At 48.6% G+C, this 16061-nt stretch overlaps 2 protein-coding genes across 2 annotated transcripts in view; both read left to right on the top strand.

Moving 5' to 3' along the window:
- Positions 1-2863, top strand: part of LOC130291788 (myoD family inhibitor domain-containing protein 2-like) — a 28101-nt gene extending 25238 nt beyond the window's left edge. The window contains exon 6 of the mRNA XM_056541053.1: positions 2520-2863. The gene's annotated coding sequence lies outside the window, so the exon portion shown is untranslated. The remainder of the gene's footprint in view (positions 1-2519) is intronic.
- A 3169-nt stretch (positions 2864-6032) lies between these two features.
- LOC130290480 (uncharacterized) lies at positions 6033-14558 on the top strand. Its single transcript, XM_056538168.1, has 3 exons — positions 6033-6221; positions 11152-11735; positions 12365-14558. The coding sequence occupies exons 1-3, from the start codon at positions 6156-6158 to the stop codon at positions 12657-12659; spliced, it is 945 nt and encodes a 314-aa protein (XP_056394143.1). The 5' UTR covers positions 6033-6155; the 3' UTR covers positions 12660-14558.
- The last annotated feature ends 1503 nt before the right edge of the window (positions 14559-16061 follow it).

Below are 16061 nucleotides of genomic sequence, written 5' to 3'. Positions count from 1 at the left end.
TCTTTCTCCCTGTAGACAGGTGTGCCCGCTGTCTCCTGCCTGACACCCTTCTTTCTCCTGTAGACAGGTGTGCCTGCTGTCTCCTGCCTGACACCCTTCTTTCTCCTGTAGACAGGTGTGCCCGTTGTCTCCTGCCTGACACCCTTCTTTCTCCTGTAGACAGGTGTGCCCGCTGTCTCCTGCCTGACACCCTTCTTTCTCCTGTAGACAGGTGTGCTCTCTGTCTCCTGCCTGACACTCTTCTTTCTCCTGTAGACAGGTGTGCCCGCTGTCTCCTGCCTGACACCCTTCTTTCTCCCTGTAGACAGGTGTGCCCGCTGTCTCCTGCCTGACACCCTTCTTTCTCCTGTAGACAGGTGTGCCCGCTGTCTCCAGCCTGACACCCTTCTTTCTCCTGTAGACAGGTGTGCCCGCTGTCTCCAGCCTGACACCCTTCTTTCTCCTGTAGACAGGTGTGCCCGCTGTCTCCAGCCTGACACCCTTCTTTCTCCTGTAGACAGGTGTGCCCGCTGTCTCCTGCCTGACACCCTTCTTTCTCCTGTAGACAGGTGTGCCCGCTGTCTCCTGCCTGACACCCTTCTTTCTCCTGTAGACAGGTGTGCCCGCTGTCTCCTGCCTGACACCCTTCTTTCTCCTGTAGACAGGTGTGCCCGCTGTCTCCTGCCTGACACCCTTCCTTCTTTCTCCTGTAGACAGGTGTGCCCGCTGTCTCCTGCCTGACACCCTTCTTTCTCCTGTAGACAGGTGTGCCCGCTGTCTCCTGCCTGACACCCTTCTTTCTCCTGTAGACAGGTGTGCCCGCTGTCTCCTGCCTGACACCCTTCTTTCTCCTGTAGACAGGTGTGCCCGCTGTCTCCTGCCTGACACCCTTCTTTCTCCTGTAGACAGGTGTGCCCGCTGTCTCCTGCCTGACACCCTTCTTTCTCCTGTAGACAGGTGTGCCCGCTGTCTCCTGCCTGACACCCTTCTTTCTCCTGTAGACAGGTGTGCCCGCTGTCTCCTGCCTGACACCCTTCTTTCTCCTGTAGACAGGTGTGCCCGCTGTCTCCTGCCTGACACCCTTCTTTCTCCTGTAGACAGGTGTGCCCGCTGTCTCCTGCCTGACACCCTTCTTTCTCCTGTAGACAGGTGTGCCCGCTGTCTCCTGCCTGACACCCTTCTTTCTCCTGTAGACAGGTGTGCCCGCTGTCTCCTGCCTGACACCCTTCTTTCTCCTGTAGACAGGTGTGCCCGCTGTCTCCTGCCTGACACCCTTCTTTCTCCTGTAGACAGGTGTGCCCGCTGTCTCCTGCCTGACACCCTTCTTTCTCCTGTAGACAGGTGTGCCCGCGGTCTCCTGCCTGACACCCTTCTTTCTCCTGTAGACAGGTGTGCCCGCTGTCTCCTGCCTGACACCCTTCTTTCTCCTGTAGACAGGTGTGCCCGCTGTCTCCTGCCTGACACCCTTCTTTCTCCTGTAGACAGGTGTGCCCGCTGTCTCCTGCCTGACACCCTTCTTTCTCCTGTAGACAGGTGTGCCCGCTGTCTCCTGCCTGACACCCTTCTTTCTCCTGTAGACAGGTGTGCCCGCTGTCTCCTGCCTGACACCCTTCTTTCTCCTGTAGACAGGTGTGCCCGCTGTCTCCTGCCTGACACCCTTCTTTCTCCTGTAGACAGGTGTGCCCGCTGTCTCCTGCCTGACACCCTTCTTTCTCCTGTAGACAGGTGTGCCCGCTGTCTCCTGCCTGACACCCTTCTTTCTCCTGTAGACAGGTGTGCCCGCTGTCTCCTGCCTGACACCCTTCTTTCTCCTGTAGACAGGTGTGCCCGCTGTCTCCTGCCTGACACCCTTCTTTCTCCCTGTAGACAGGTGTGCCCGCTGTCTCCTGCCTGACACCCTTCTTTCTCCCTGTAGACAGGTGTGCCCGCTGTCTCCTGCCTGACACCCTTCTTTCTCCCTGTAGACAGGTGTGCCCGCTGTCTCCTGCCTGACACCCTTCTTTCTCCTGTAGACAGGTGTGCCCGCTGTCTCCTGCCTGACACCCTTCTTTCTCCTGTAGACAGGTGTGCCCGCTGTCTCCTGCCTGACACCCTTCTTTCTCCTGTAGACAGGTGTGCCCGCTGTCTCCTGCCTGACACCCTTCTTTCTCCTGTAGACAGGTGTGCCCGCTGTCTCCTGCCTGACACCCTTCTTTCTCCTGTAGACAGGTGTGCCCGCTGTCTCCTGCCTGACACCCTTCTTTCTCCTGTAGACAGGTGTGCCCGCTGTCTCCTGGCTGACACCCTTCTTTCTCCTGTAGACAGGTGTGCCCGCTGTCTCCTGCCTGACACCCTTCTTTCTCCTGTAGACAGGTGTGCCCGCTGTCTCCTGGCTGACACCCTTCTTTCTCCTGTAGACAGGTGTGCCCGTTGTCTCCTGCCTGACACACTTCTTTCTCCTGTAGACAGGTGTGCCCGCTGTCTCCTGCCTGACACCCTTCTTTCTCCTGTAGACAGGTGTGCCCGCTGTCTCCTGCCTGACACACTTCTTTCTCCTGTAGACAGGTGTGCCCGCTGTCTCCTGGCCAGCCTGTTCTGTGAAGTCTCCATCCTGTGTTCTACAGTCTTGGGGTGTTTAAGCTGCGGGCTCTGCGGTGACGGAGCCTTTTGTGGGTCATTGTGCCCCGATGGATTAATGTGTGCCCGGCTGTGGCCTTGTGACCCTGGTTGTGCCATACTGGATGAGGGCTGCCGCTCCTCGGATTGCCTGGACATCTGCCTGGAGTGCTGCTCCCTTTGCTTCCCTTCCTGAATGAAGAATCTGCCGTTGCAGTAAGGAATGATCGGACTGGTAGAGAATACATCGCATGCCCGATGCTTGTACCTACTGATCAATAAAACTACTCTGACCTCTCTACATGATGTCATGTCTTACTGTGTCTATCCAACAGGGGGCGGCATTGAGGGCATCATATAAGCCATTGTTTCCCATCCAGGGTGCCTCCAGCTGTTGCGAAACCACAACTCCCAGCATGCCTGGACAGCCGAAGGCTGTCCAGGCATACTGGGAGTTGTGGTTTTGCAACAGCTGGAGGCACCCTGTTTGGGAAACACTGGTATAAGCTGTGTAAAGATGCCATGGACACACAAGTAAAGGAAGAATGGAGTTTTCTAGAATTGTGTCTTTTACTGCAGGAGATTTGGTGCATTGTATCAGAAGGAATTCCTAAAAACATTTTAATACAGTCTATCCGGGCATGCTGGGACCTGTAGTTTTGCACGTGCTTAAAGGGGTACTCTGCTGGAAAACCTTTATGTTTTAAATGAACTGATGCCAGGAAGTTAAACAGATTTGTAAATTACTTCTATTAAAAAATCTTAATCCTTCCAGTACTTATCAGCTGCTGTATGCTCCAGAGGTAGTTCTTTTCTTTTTAAATTTCCTTTCTGTCTGACCACAGTGCTCTCTGCTGACACCTCTGTCCATTTTAGGAACTGTCCAGAGCAGGAGAGGTTTTCTATGGGGATTTGCTCCTACTCTGGACAGTTCCTGACCTGGACAGAGGTGTCAGCAGAGAGCACTGTGGTCAGACAGAAATGAAATTCAAAAAGAAAAGAACTTCCTGTGGAGCATACAGTAGCTAATAAGTACTGGAAGGATTAAGATTTTTGAATAGAAGTAATTTAGAAATCTTTTTAACTTCCTGGCATCAGTTGATTTAAAACAAAATGTTTTCCAGTGGAGGACCCCTTTAACCTCCAGTTGGTGATCACTATTCTTCCCTATAATGTAGGCGCCCGATTAGAGGAATTTTCCATTCTATCTGTTATCTGGTAGTTGTTTCTTCCTATGGTGCACGTCCATACGCGGCGGGGGTCTTATTTATCCGGAGACCATCACAAACACATTTCCTCCTTCGTCAGCGGAAAATAATATTTGCCTGAATAATTTTATAGTAGTGGAAAATTGATGTGAATGGTGCCAGTTAGGCTGAACTAGGAGCTATCTGTATATAAGGAGCATGTATGGGGTCTGGTCCATGATCTCTGTATATAAGGAGCATGTATGGGGTCTGGTCCATGATCTCTGTATATAAGGAGCATGTATGGGGTCTGGTCCATGATCTCTGTATATAAGGAGCATGTATGGGGTCTGGTCCATGATCTCTGTATATAAGGAGCATGTATGGGGTCTGGTCCATGATCTCTGTATATAAGGAGCATGTATGGGGTCTGGTCCATGATCTCTGTATATAAGAAGCATGTATGGGGTCTGGTCCATGATCTCTGTATATAAGAAGCATGTATGGGGTCTGATCCCTATATATAAGGAGCATGTACAGTATGGGGTCTGGTCCCTGATCTCTGTATATAAGGAGCATGTACAGTATGGGGTCTGGTCCCTGATCTCTGTATATAAGGAGCATGTACAGTATGGGGTCTGGTCCCTGATCTCTGTATATAAGGAGCATGTACAGTATGGGGTCTTGTCCCTGATCTCTGTATATAAGGAACATGTATGGGGTCTGATCCATGATCTCTGTATATAAGGAGCATGTATGGGGTCTGATCTCTGTATATAAGGAGCATATATGGGATCTGATCTCTGTATATGAGAAGCATGTATGGGGTCTGATCCCTGATCTCTGTATATAATGAGCATGTATGGGGTCTGATCCCTGATCTCTGTATATAATGAGCATGTATGGGGTCTGATCCCTGATCTCTGTATATAAGGGGCAGGTATGGGGTCTGATTTGTGATCTCTGTATATAAGGTGCAGGTATGAGGTCTGATCCCTGATCTCTGTATATAAGGAGCAGGCATGAGTTCTGATCTCTGTACCTAAGGAGCAGGTAGGAGGTCTGATCTCTGTATATAAGGAGCAGGTGAGAGGTCTGATCCCCGATCTCTGTATAACCGATGGAGGTGCGATCTTTTTTTTGTAGACTATATGTTGGTGATTCTGCTCCCTCACTGTATGTCAGGTTAGAGCCCAGTGTCAGGTTGGCTGTGTATAAGGAGGGGTAAGCAGGTAGTGGTTGTCCACATTACAGAGGCTCCCTCCCCCTCCCCTCCTCTTGTACACTATATAGCGGTGATGTATCTGCTCCCTCACTGTATGTCAGGTTAGAGCCCAGTGTCAGGTTGGCTGTGTATAAGGAGGGGTAAGCAGGTAGTGGTTGTCCACATTACAGAGGCTCCCTCCCCCTCCCCTCCTCTTGTACACTATATAGCGGTGATGTATCTGCTCCCTCACTGTATGTCAGGTTAGAGCCCAGTGTCAGGTTGGCTGTGTATAAGGAGGGGTAAGCAGGTAGTGGTTGTCCACATTACAGAGGCTCCCTCCCCCTCCCCTCCTCTTGTACACTATATAGGGGTGATGTATCTGCTCCCTCACTGTATGTCAGGTTAGAGCCCAGTGTCAGGTTGGCTGTGTATAAGGAGGGGTAAGCAGGTAGTGGTTCTCCACATTACAGAGGCTCCCTCCCCCTCCCCTCCTCTTGTACACTATATAGCGGTGATGTATCTGCTCCCTCACTGTATGTCAGGTTAGAGCCCAGTGTCAGGTTGGCTGTGTATAAGGAGGGGTAAGCAGGTAGTGGTTGTCCACATTACAGAGGTTCCCTCCCCCTCCCCTCCTCTTGTACACTATATAGCGGTGATGTATCTGCTCCCTCACTGTATGTCAGGTTAGAGCCCAGTGTCAGGTTGGCTGTGTATAAGGAGGGGTAAGCAGGTAGTGGTTGTCCACATTACAGAGGTTCCCTCCCCCTCCCCTCCTCTTGTACACTATATAGCGGTGATGTATCTGCTCCCTCACTGTATGTCAGGTTAGAGCCCAGTGTCAGGTTGGCTGTGTATAAGGAGGGGTAAGCAGGTAGTGGTTGTCCACATTACAGAGGCTCCCTCCCCCTCCCCTCCTCTTGTACACTATATAGCGGTGATGTATCTGCTCCCTCACTGTATGTCAGGTTAGAGCCCAGTGTCAGGTTGGCTGTGTATAAGGAGGGGTAAGCAGGTAGTGGTTGTCCACATTACAGAGGCTCCCTCCCCCTCCCCTCCTCGGATGCTGTGACAATGCAGCATGGGGGTGGTGCTCGCTCCCCCCCTCCTCCTGTATTCTCTGTCAGATCCCGGGCGCTCCATCCAGCAGTAACAGCATTCTCATATCAGGGCAGCGTCTTTCTGTCAGGATGGGCCCCTGTATCCTGTTGGTGGCTGTCACTGTCTGTGTGTCTGTCCCAAGCGCTCTCAGTAAGGTCAGTGTCTCTCTCTATCTCCTCCATGGCCGTCCATCCATCCATCCATCCATCCTCCATCCCTCACATCCACTCCCATCCTTCATCTTCCCCGATTGCCTTGGTGATCGCTCCCCGGTGTCTCCTTGCGTCACCCATTATTCCTTTATCTCGTCTTCATACATTTCCCTCCTAAGCTCCCGGGAGACAAGGAGTTAAGTTGCCCATTGACTATCGCAGTGTTTCCTAACCCGTGTGCCTCCAGCTGTGGCAAAACTACAACTCCCAGCATGCCCGGACAGCCGAAGGCTGTCCGGGCATTCTGGGAGTTGTAGTTTCGCCTAGTGTTGTGCGCGATTATTCGCAATGTGAATTTTTATCGCGAATATCCCAACGTCGCAAATTTGCGATATACTCGCAATTACGGATATTCAAATTTCATCCTATCACCCCTCCCTGCTTCCAGCTTGTGGTCAAGAAGGCTCCAATACTATTTACTGTGTGAGACTGGCGCGCGAATATTCGCGAATATTGATCCCTCCCTTCTTTTTAGCTTGTGGGCCAATGAGAATATCGCTGCGGAAGATCACGCGATATTCCGCGAATTTTTTGATGACTTTTCGCAAAGAGAAAAAATAAAAAGGCTGCGAATATTGCAAATATGCGATTTTCGCGAACATAGGACAAATATTCGCCCATATATTCGCGAAATATCGTAAATTTGAATATGGCCTATGCCGCTCATCACTAGTTTTGCCACAGCTGGAGGCACCCTGGTTGGGGAACACTGGACTATCATCTGATGGTCTTCATGTCTATGGTCCCTATGGGACAACCCTGAGGACTGTTCTTGGGGCTTCTTGGTACTTTGGCGCCGTACCCTCTCCCGGCTCCTTGACAAAATGTGCCCTCTAGGGCAGTGGTCTCCAACCTACGGACCTCCAGATGTTGCAAAACTACAACTCCCAGCATGCCCGGACAGCCGTTGGCTGTCCGGGCATGCTGGGAGTTGTAGTTTTGCAACAGCTGGAGACACACTGGTTGGGGAAACACTGACCTAGGCTGTCCAGGCATGCTGGGAGTTGTAGTTTTGCAATAGCTGGAGGCGCACTGGTTGGGGAAACACTGACCTAGGCTGTCCAGGCATGCTGGGAGTTGTAGTTTTGCAATAGCTGGAGGCGCACTGGTTGGGGAAACACTGACCTAGGCTGTCCAGGCATGCTGGGAGTTGTAGTTTTGCAACAGCTGGAGGGTCACTGGTTGGGGAAACACTGACCTAGGCTGTCCAGGCATGCTGGGAGTTGTAGTTTTGCAATAGCTGGAGGCGCACTGGTTGGGGAAACCCTGACCTAGGCTGTCCAGGCATGCTGGGAGTTGGAGTTTTACCACAGCTGGAGGCGCACTGGTTGGGGAAACACTGACCTAGGCTGTCCGGGCATGCTGGGAGTTGTAGTTTTGCAACAGCTGTAGGCACACTGGTTGGGGCAACACTGACCTAGGCTGTCCAGGCATGCTGGGAGTTGTAGTTTTGCAACAGCTGGAGGTGCACTGGTTGGGGAACTACTGACCTAGGCTGTCCAGGCATGCTGGGAGTTGTAGTTCTGCAACTGCTGGATGTCCGCAGTTTGGAGACCACTGCTCTAGGGTGATCTTCTGGTGGTGGCTCGTCTATGGGCATCTTTCCCGCTGTTACCAGGCGTCCTCTCCATTCATTCATCTCCATGATCCCTGCTGCACATTATTCATCTAATAAGCCCCCTTATGTGATTAGGAGACCCTGCCATATGACTCAGCCCTGCTCTGTATCCTGGCGTGTGTGTATATAGGCTATAGCGTCCCTCCGAGCCCATACCGCACTTCGTTACCTCATTACCGATAATGACATTTTCTCCTGGGGCCGCGGGGATATTAGTCACAGATACAGATATGCCAGGGATTAGTGGGTGATACCGGCTAATGAGAAGATGGGACCAATAACAGGACTGGCGATAGGCCGGGCACCTGCACATATAGGGTCCTATCACATGGTGCCCATATATACGAGGATATTCCCCAAATATATAGTACGGAATAATGAATAGATAATTCTGTGTAGTTTATTCTATGTAAATAAATGGAAAAATCCCCATAAATAATAGTCCTAGGATTACACTGTATAGAACGAACTGTATAGATCAAGTGGGGAAAAACCTGTCGTCATCTAGAGCTTTTATGTAAAAATACTACCATACAGTACTGACCTAATTCTGTATAGTGCCCATATAATCATGTTATATAGTACACAAATTATACTACCGCACAGAGACTAAATAATACCACAATACTCTCATAATATCCCCATATAGTGTCCATATAATATTGTTATATAGTTCACAAATTATACTACCACACAGAGGCTAAATAATACCAACATACAGTACTTACATAATATCCCCATATAGTGTCCATATAATATTGTTATATAGTGCACAAATTATACCACCACACAGAGGCTAAATAATACCACCATACGTACTCACATAATATCCCCATATAGCATTTATATTATATTGTTATATAGTTCACAAATTATACTACCACACAAAGCCTAAATATTACCACCATAGAGTACTCACATAATATCCCCATATATAATTTATATTATATATATTATACTGTCCATATAATACTGTTATATAGTGCACAAATTATGCTACCAAACAGAGCCTAAATAATACCCCCATACAGTACTTACATTATATTTCCATATAGTGCCCAAATAATATTGTTCTGTAGTGCACAAATAAGACCACCATACAGAGCCTAAAAAATACCAATATACAGTACTGACCTAATATCTTCACATAGTGTCCATATAAGATTGGTATATAGTGCTAAAATAACAACACCACACACATCCTAAATTATACCGCCATACAGTATTGTACAGTGTCCAGAGTACCAAAACAATACTGCCCCATAGTACATTTATATGCAGCGCTTACATAACAGCGTCATGCAATGTTTGCATTAGAGTGCCCATATTATACCACTATATAGTGCACAAGTAATGCCACCATAGAATACCAAACAGTGCTCAAAGTCATATTCCTATCTCAGCTCGTTATGTCCTATCCCTCCACCCCCCTCTCCGATCCTGAGAACACAACATAGTCGTCCTGGGAGTGAACTGAGCGCATCCACCGCACCTGCGCAGTTGCCGCTCTATTAATTCTCTATGGGGCAGTAGAATATTTCCAGGCACTGAACTTGGGAAAGTTTGGCAGCCCCATAGAGAATGAATGGTGCGGTGGATGCACTTGCGCTCTATTAATTCTGGGGACAATTATATTGCGTTCTCAGGATCGGAGGGGGGGGTTGGGGTATCCCAGCAGTCGGATGGATAGGGGATAACAAGCTGACATGGGAATACCACTTTAAATAATAATGTTTTACGGTGTTCCCATAAATGTCACACAATACCCAGAATACTATGTGGTATTAACAATTGTCCTATATAGTCCCCGAAATAATATTGTTAGTGTTTCCCAACCAGTGTGCCTCCAGCTGTTGCAAAACTTCAGCTCCCAGCAGTTTTTCCCAACCAAGGTCCCTCCAGCTGTTGCAAAACTACAACTCCCAGCATGCCCGGACAGCCGCTGTCCGGGCATGCTGGGAGTTGTAGTTTTGCAACAGCTGGAGGCACCCTGGTTGGGAAAAACACTGCTTTGAGCATTGTTGGTCTCCCATCCACTGCCCAGACCATGATATTTGCTGCTTAGCATGCTGGAAGTTGTAGTTTTGCAACAGCTGGAGGCACCCTGGTCAGGAAACAATGGTGTAGGGTAACATGTTGGGAGTTGTAGTTTTGCAACAGCTGGAGGCACACTGGTTGGGAAAAACAGCTGGGAGTGCTATATAATCCCCCAAATAATATTGTTAGTGTTTCCCAACCAGTGTGCTTCCAGCTGCTGCAAAACTACAACTCCCAGCAGTATTTCCCAACCAACGTGCCTCCAGCTGCTGCAAAACTACAACTCCCAGCAATATTTCCCAACCAACGTGTCTCCAGCTGCTGCAAAACTCCAACTCCCAGCAGTATTTCCCAAGCAAGGTGCCTCCAGCTGTTGCACAACTACAACTCGCAGCAGTATTTCCCAAGCAAGGTGCTTCCAGCTGTTGCAAAACTACAACTCCCAGCAGTTTTTCCCAACCAAGGTGCCTCCAGCTGTTGCAAAACTACAACTCCCAGCATGCCCGGACAGCCAATGGCCTGGTTGGGAAAACCACTGCTCTTAGCATTGTTGGTCTTCCATCCACTGCCCAGACCATGATATTTTCTGCTTAGCATGCTGGGAGTTGTAGTTTTGGAACAGCTGGAGGCACCCTGGTCAGGAAACAATAGTGTGGGGTAACATGTTGGGAGTTGTATTTTTGCAGCAGCTGGAGGCACACTGGTTAAGAAACCCTGCTCAATATGGAAAGTTTACAATGAGTCACTAAAGCAATGAAGACCCTGGGACAACTACTCCCACTATCCAAGCTGAGATTCCTCCCTGACGATCTTACTTCTAGCACAATATTGTTATCTTGGATTGTGAAGGGAGTAGGCTTCTGCCAGACACCTCTGGCGACAACTTACCCCCTATAGGAACAAAGGATTGGCCATGTTGAAATCTGACAGCCTGATCCTTCTCTCTGTTGGCACACCCCCATATCCTGCCCCTGAGTCAGTATGGGCACCTCTGGCGTACAATCATGGCGTGGCACAGTGTCCACGTCGATGTCTATTCGGATTGCAAGCTCTTCGGAGCAGTAACCCGAGTCCTGGTCTTTGTCCATATCCTGTAATTGTCCTAATCTTATCACGTCCTTCAATACCGAACGCTAAACACATTTTTATCGATGGAATAGCTGGGAGCCTGGAAGGCAGAGACACTCACTTACAGCTCTTTCCTTTATTACCCATCAGCCTCTTGGTGTATTAACCCACGATGACCTTGGAGTTGCTCGAAGGTTGAGGAGAAGCCTTCCCTACGAGGCCGACATGTCCTACATGCCCTCAGAACCTGTCCGCAACGAGCCTCTGTACCCCGACCTAAGTCAAGCGATGCTCGCCAGGTTGGCCGCCTACCCTCAGGAGGAACTTCTGGCCCGAGCCTTGGAGAGGATGGGCAACCCCCGAAGAGTCGAACCCACTCGCGATAGTCCATCCCTCCAGCAGTTGGTAGAAGAAGGTCAGAGGAGAGATAAGGAGACCATGTATCTGGCCAACCTCCTGCACCTGTGGAACCAAATCAACCAGGGTAAAGCTTACGTTGACCAACTTCAGGGTTTTCCGGGTCCCGTCCCATCGGACATAATGGAATATCAGAGGCCGTACCAAGACTACGATGATACGGGGGTGGTGGCCAGCAGGGTAAGACCACAGATGTCGCGAAACCAGATGGCACAAGCACTGCAGAGTCATTACAGGCAGAACCGGGGGTTTGAAGGTCACCTCCAGCCAGAAGAGACCAACGAGGATGGATATCCCATCGACGAAGACATGCTAAGGTAGGATTATGTGTAAAAAACAGCAGTACCATCTGATTGGTCACCATGGGCAATGCCGGGGGGGGGGGGGGGCTAACGTGAGTGTCTTGTGATGGTTTCACCGAGATGGGGACAGTGAAGTCATTGCCTGTCCAGTGGAGAGCAAAGTAAGCTACACCCCTGGAAAGTTCAAGTGGGGAGGAAGTTGGGTTTTGGGTTCCCTCAACTGGCCATAGACAGAGTATAGTGGTCTTCAAACTGTGGCCCTAAAGATTTAGCAAAACTACAACTACCAGCATGCCCGGAGACACACTGGTTGGGGAAACACTGACCTAGGCTGTCCAGGCATGCTGGGAGTTGTAGTTTTGCAATAGCTGGAGGCGCACTGGTTGGGGAAACACTGACCTAGGCTGTCCGGGCATGCTGGAAGTTGTAGTTTTGCAACAACAGATGAGTGTTGGAGGTGGTGACCTGTACATAAGTTGTTCGCTAGTCGCTCTAGGCAACCGCCTAACTCACCTAAAAGTGGTGCCGGCCCTGGACCTGTCACCACACATCTGATACAATTGGCAGGGGCCACTTGTAATGAGAGAAACATCAGAGGACAGAGTATTGATACACTATTCATATTATGTCCAATGCATTCACAGGTACCTCGTAACCCGTGTCCTGTCTGCAATGAACGAAGCCGAAATGTCCCAGCGTCTGCCGCCAAGTCCCTCCCGGCGCATGCGGCGCTCGTTGGAAGATGACCGCGACGAAGACACCCCGGCCAACCTGCTGCGTGTCAAACGTCTGGACACTGATAACGTCGTCCCCGACTTTACCTCCAATGGGCTGCTCCACAGGAAGCGGAGCGAGAGCGACCTCAATATTCAGAGCCGACCCCAACACTTTACTGATCAGAGGGTCACAGAGCAACTGCTGAAGTATTTCCCCGAGTAGTAATCCGCATAACCGTCCACATCATACTCATACAACACACAAGTTCCTCACAAGACACAACATCCATAACTGTATCTGTCCACTCATCTGTCCATCCATCCGAAAACTGCCAGTCGGACACTGTGACCTCTTAGTCATTGGCCAGTCTACGTACCATAAGGTCACCCGTAGACCAAATTTGTTGACATCTGCATTATTTGATACTAGGATCAATATCTGATGTCTTCTTGGCCAACGGAACCTGTAAAGCTGTCATACTTGTAAGATTATCCCAAAATGTCATACTTAGCCTATTCCCCCCCCCCCCCCATTACCATTTGGCTAACCCTAGCAGTTACCATCACCCCAATCCCTCCTATTACCATTTGGCTTGTCTTAAAGGAGCTCTCCGGTGGAAATGAACTGGTGCCAGATTTGTAAATTACTTCTATTAAAAAATATTTGTCCTTCCAGTACTTATTAGCAGCTGTATGCTACAGAGGAAATTCTTTTTGTGAATTTCTTTTTTGTCTTGTCCACAGTGCTCTCTGCTGACACCTCTGTCCGTGTCAGGAACTGACCAGAGTAGCATAGGTTTGCTATGAGGATTTTCTCCTGCTCTGGACAGTTCCTGATACTGGCATCAGGTGTCAGCAGAGAGCACTGTGGACAAGACAAAAAAGAAATTCATACAGTTGCTAAAAAGTACTGGAAGGGTAAAGATTTTACAAGTCATTTACAAATCTGTTTAACTTTCTGGCACCAGTTGATTTAAAAAAAAAAATGTTTTCCACCGGAGTACCCCTTTAATGCATATGGTAACCCTAATGGAAGAGGCTGGGGTCTGTCCTACTACTGGTCAATGGGGGTGCAACCAGATGGGCCATGAAATTAAACATGGCTGTCCTAATTCCCCCCGATCCACCTGCTCATATGCCCCAATGATAAGAACTCATGACATCTCTATATTAAATATGGCCGACTCTAGGTGGACCTTCTACGTGGTACCTTCCAGCAGAACCCTTGTACATGTAATTTGCTTGTCCTATATATAACTGGACAGAATGACCACTATGGGGTCACAGCTTGTCCGCTGTACAGTATCGGGCCTGTCAATCACTCAGCATAGACCTTGCAGAATGTAAGACTTTCCCCACCTAATAAAGATGGCAAGAATACTAGTCAACGCTCATGTGGGCCATCCATCCCGAGCAGCCACCACAATGGCACATAAAAAGCCGGTGCCATTCTAGATTTTCTGTGAGATGCTAACTCAAACCCAATGATCCCTAGGGATGGATAGCCCACCTGCCCAAGAAGCCTATGCTGTCTTATATTGTCTGGTCCTACATCTACTCAGATCCTCTCTCCGTCCCAGAGAAGATGAATGTAAGAAACCAATGAAATATTTGCACCTTAATCTAATAGTTTACACATATCAACACCTGATAAATCAACTAAAAAGCTGCTACGGGGGGTTCCATTCCTCCCTTGACATATCTGTCCTTACAGTACCAGCATAAAATGGGCCTTATGGATCAAAACCATCTGCAGGGCAAAGTACCCTTGGTGCCCATAGCACCTGATGAGAACTCAGCTTTTATTTTGTAACAATGAAAAGCGGCCTCTGATTGGTCACTATGGACATCACCAACCTTTATGGTACACAAGGCCCGTTGTCTTCAGAATGTCCCTTCTCCCATATACACAACACTGATCCAAATCCTACAAGACCCATATCTATAACTTTACATACCTGACCCTGCCGTGTCCCCCATCCATGGTCATCCTGCTCTGTGTCCCAGTTTTTAATGTGCGTTATTTTTCTATCCTCGCTTACCGCATAGATGTGCACTGAACAGTAAAAAGATGTCACTTATTGTATATTGCTCTGCAGGTAATTAAAATGGTATATCCATACATCCGGCTCTTCTTCCTTTGTTTATATGTTTATATCTTATGCCATATATCAAGGAGATTCTGATAAGTGGCGCCCTGACAAACTATATAAGACGCCCCCTAATCTGAGGCATGGGAATCACAAGTAGCAAATGTCACCCCCCTTATTACACACCAAATAAATACAGACCCCAGACTAGTCCCCTATATAGACGCCAGACCATATCCAGTAAATGAAAGACCCCTTACCCCTAACTACAGACCCGATCCCTAAACAAATATGGGTCACAAACCAGGCCCTATAAACTAATACAGAGCCTAATCAGGACCCATAAACTAATACAGAGCCTAACCAGGCTGCCTAATTTAATACAGACACAAACCAGACCCCATAAAATAATACTGACCCAAACCTGGCCTCTTAAACTAATATAGGCCCAAACCAGTACCCATAAACTAATAAAGGCTCCTACCAGGCCCCCCAAACTAATACAGACCCAAAAAAAGTAACCATAAACTAAAACAGGCTCAATCCAGGCCCCCTAAACGAATACAGACCCAAACCAGGTCCATAAACTAATACAAACTCACAACAGGCCCCTAAACTAATACAGACCCAAACCAGGTCCCCTAAACTAATACAGACCCTAACCAAGTCCATAAACTAATACAAACTCATAACAGGCCCCTAAACTAATACAGACCCAAACCAGGACCCATAAACTAAAACAGGCTCAAACCAGGCCCACTGAACTAATACAAACTCACAACAGGCCACCTAAACTAATACAGAGCCTAACCAGGCTGCCTAATTTAATACAGACACAAATCAGACCCCATAAAATAATACTGACCCAAACCTGGCCTCTTAAACTAATATAGGCCCAAACCAGGTCCCCTAAACGAATACAGACCCAAAAAAGTACCCATAAATTAAAACAGGCTCAATCCAGGCCCCTTAAACGAATACAGACCCAAACCAGGTCCATAAACTAATACAAACTCACAACAGGCCCCTAAACTAATACAGACCCAAACAAGGACCCATAAACTAAAACAGGCTCAAACCAGGCCCCCTAAACTAATACAGACCCTAACCAGGTCCATAAACTAATACAGACCCTAACCAGGCCCCCTAAATTAATACAGACCCAAACCAAGACCCATAAACAAATACTGACCCAAACCAAGACCCATAAACTAATACAGACCCTAACCAGGCCCCCTAAACTAATACAGACCCTAACCAGACCCTAACCAGGCCCCCTAAACTAATACAGACCCTAACCAGGCCCCCTAAACTAATACAGACCCAAACCAGGCCCCATAAACTAATACTAACCCAATCAAGACCCATAAACTAATACCGACCCAAACCAAGACCCATAAACTAATACAGACCCTAAGCAGGCCCCCTAAACTAATACAGACCCAAACCATGCCCCCTAAACAAATACAGACCCAAACCAGGCCCCTAAACTAATACAGACCCTAACCAGGCCCCTAAACTAATACAGACCCAAA

Source organism: Hyla sarda, chromosome 9 (genome assembly GCF_029499605.1).
Source record: "Hyla sarda isolate aHylSar1 chromosome 9, aHylSar1.hap1, whole genome shotgun sequence".
Taxonomy (NCBI): Eukaryota; Metazoa; Chordata; class Amphibia; order Anura; family Hylidae; genus Hyla; species Hyla sarda.
This window is presented reverse-complemented; position numbering and strand designations above follow the sequence as displayed.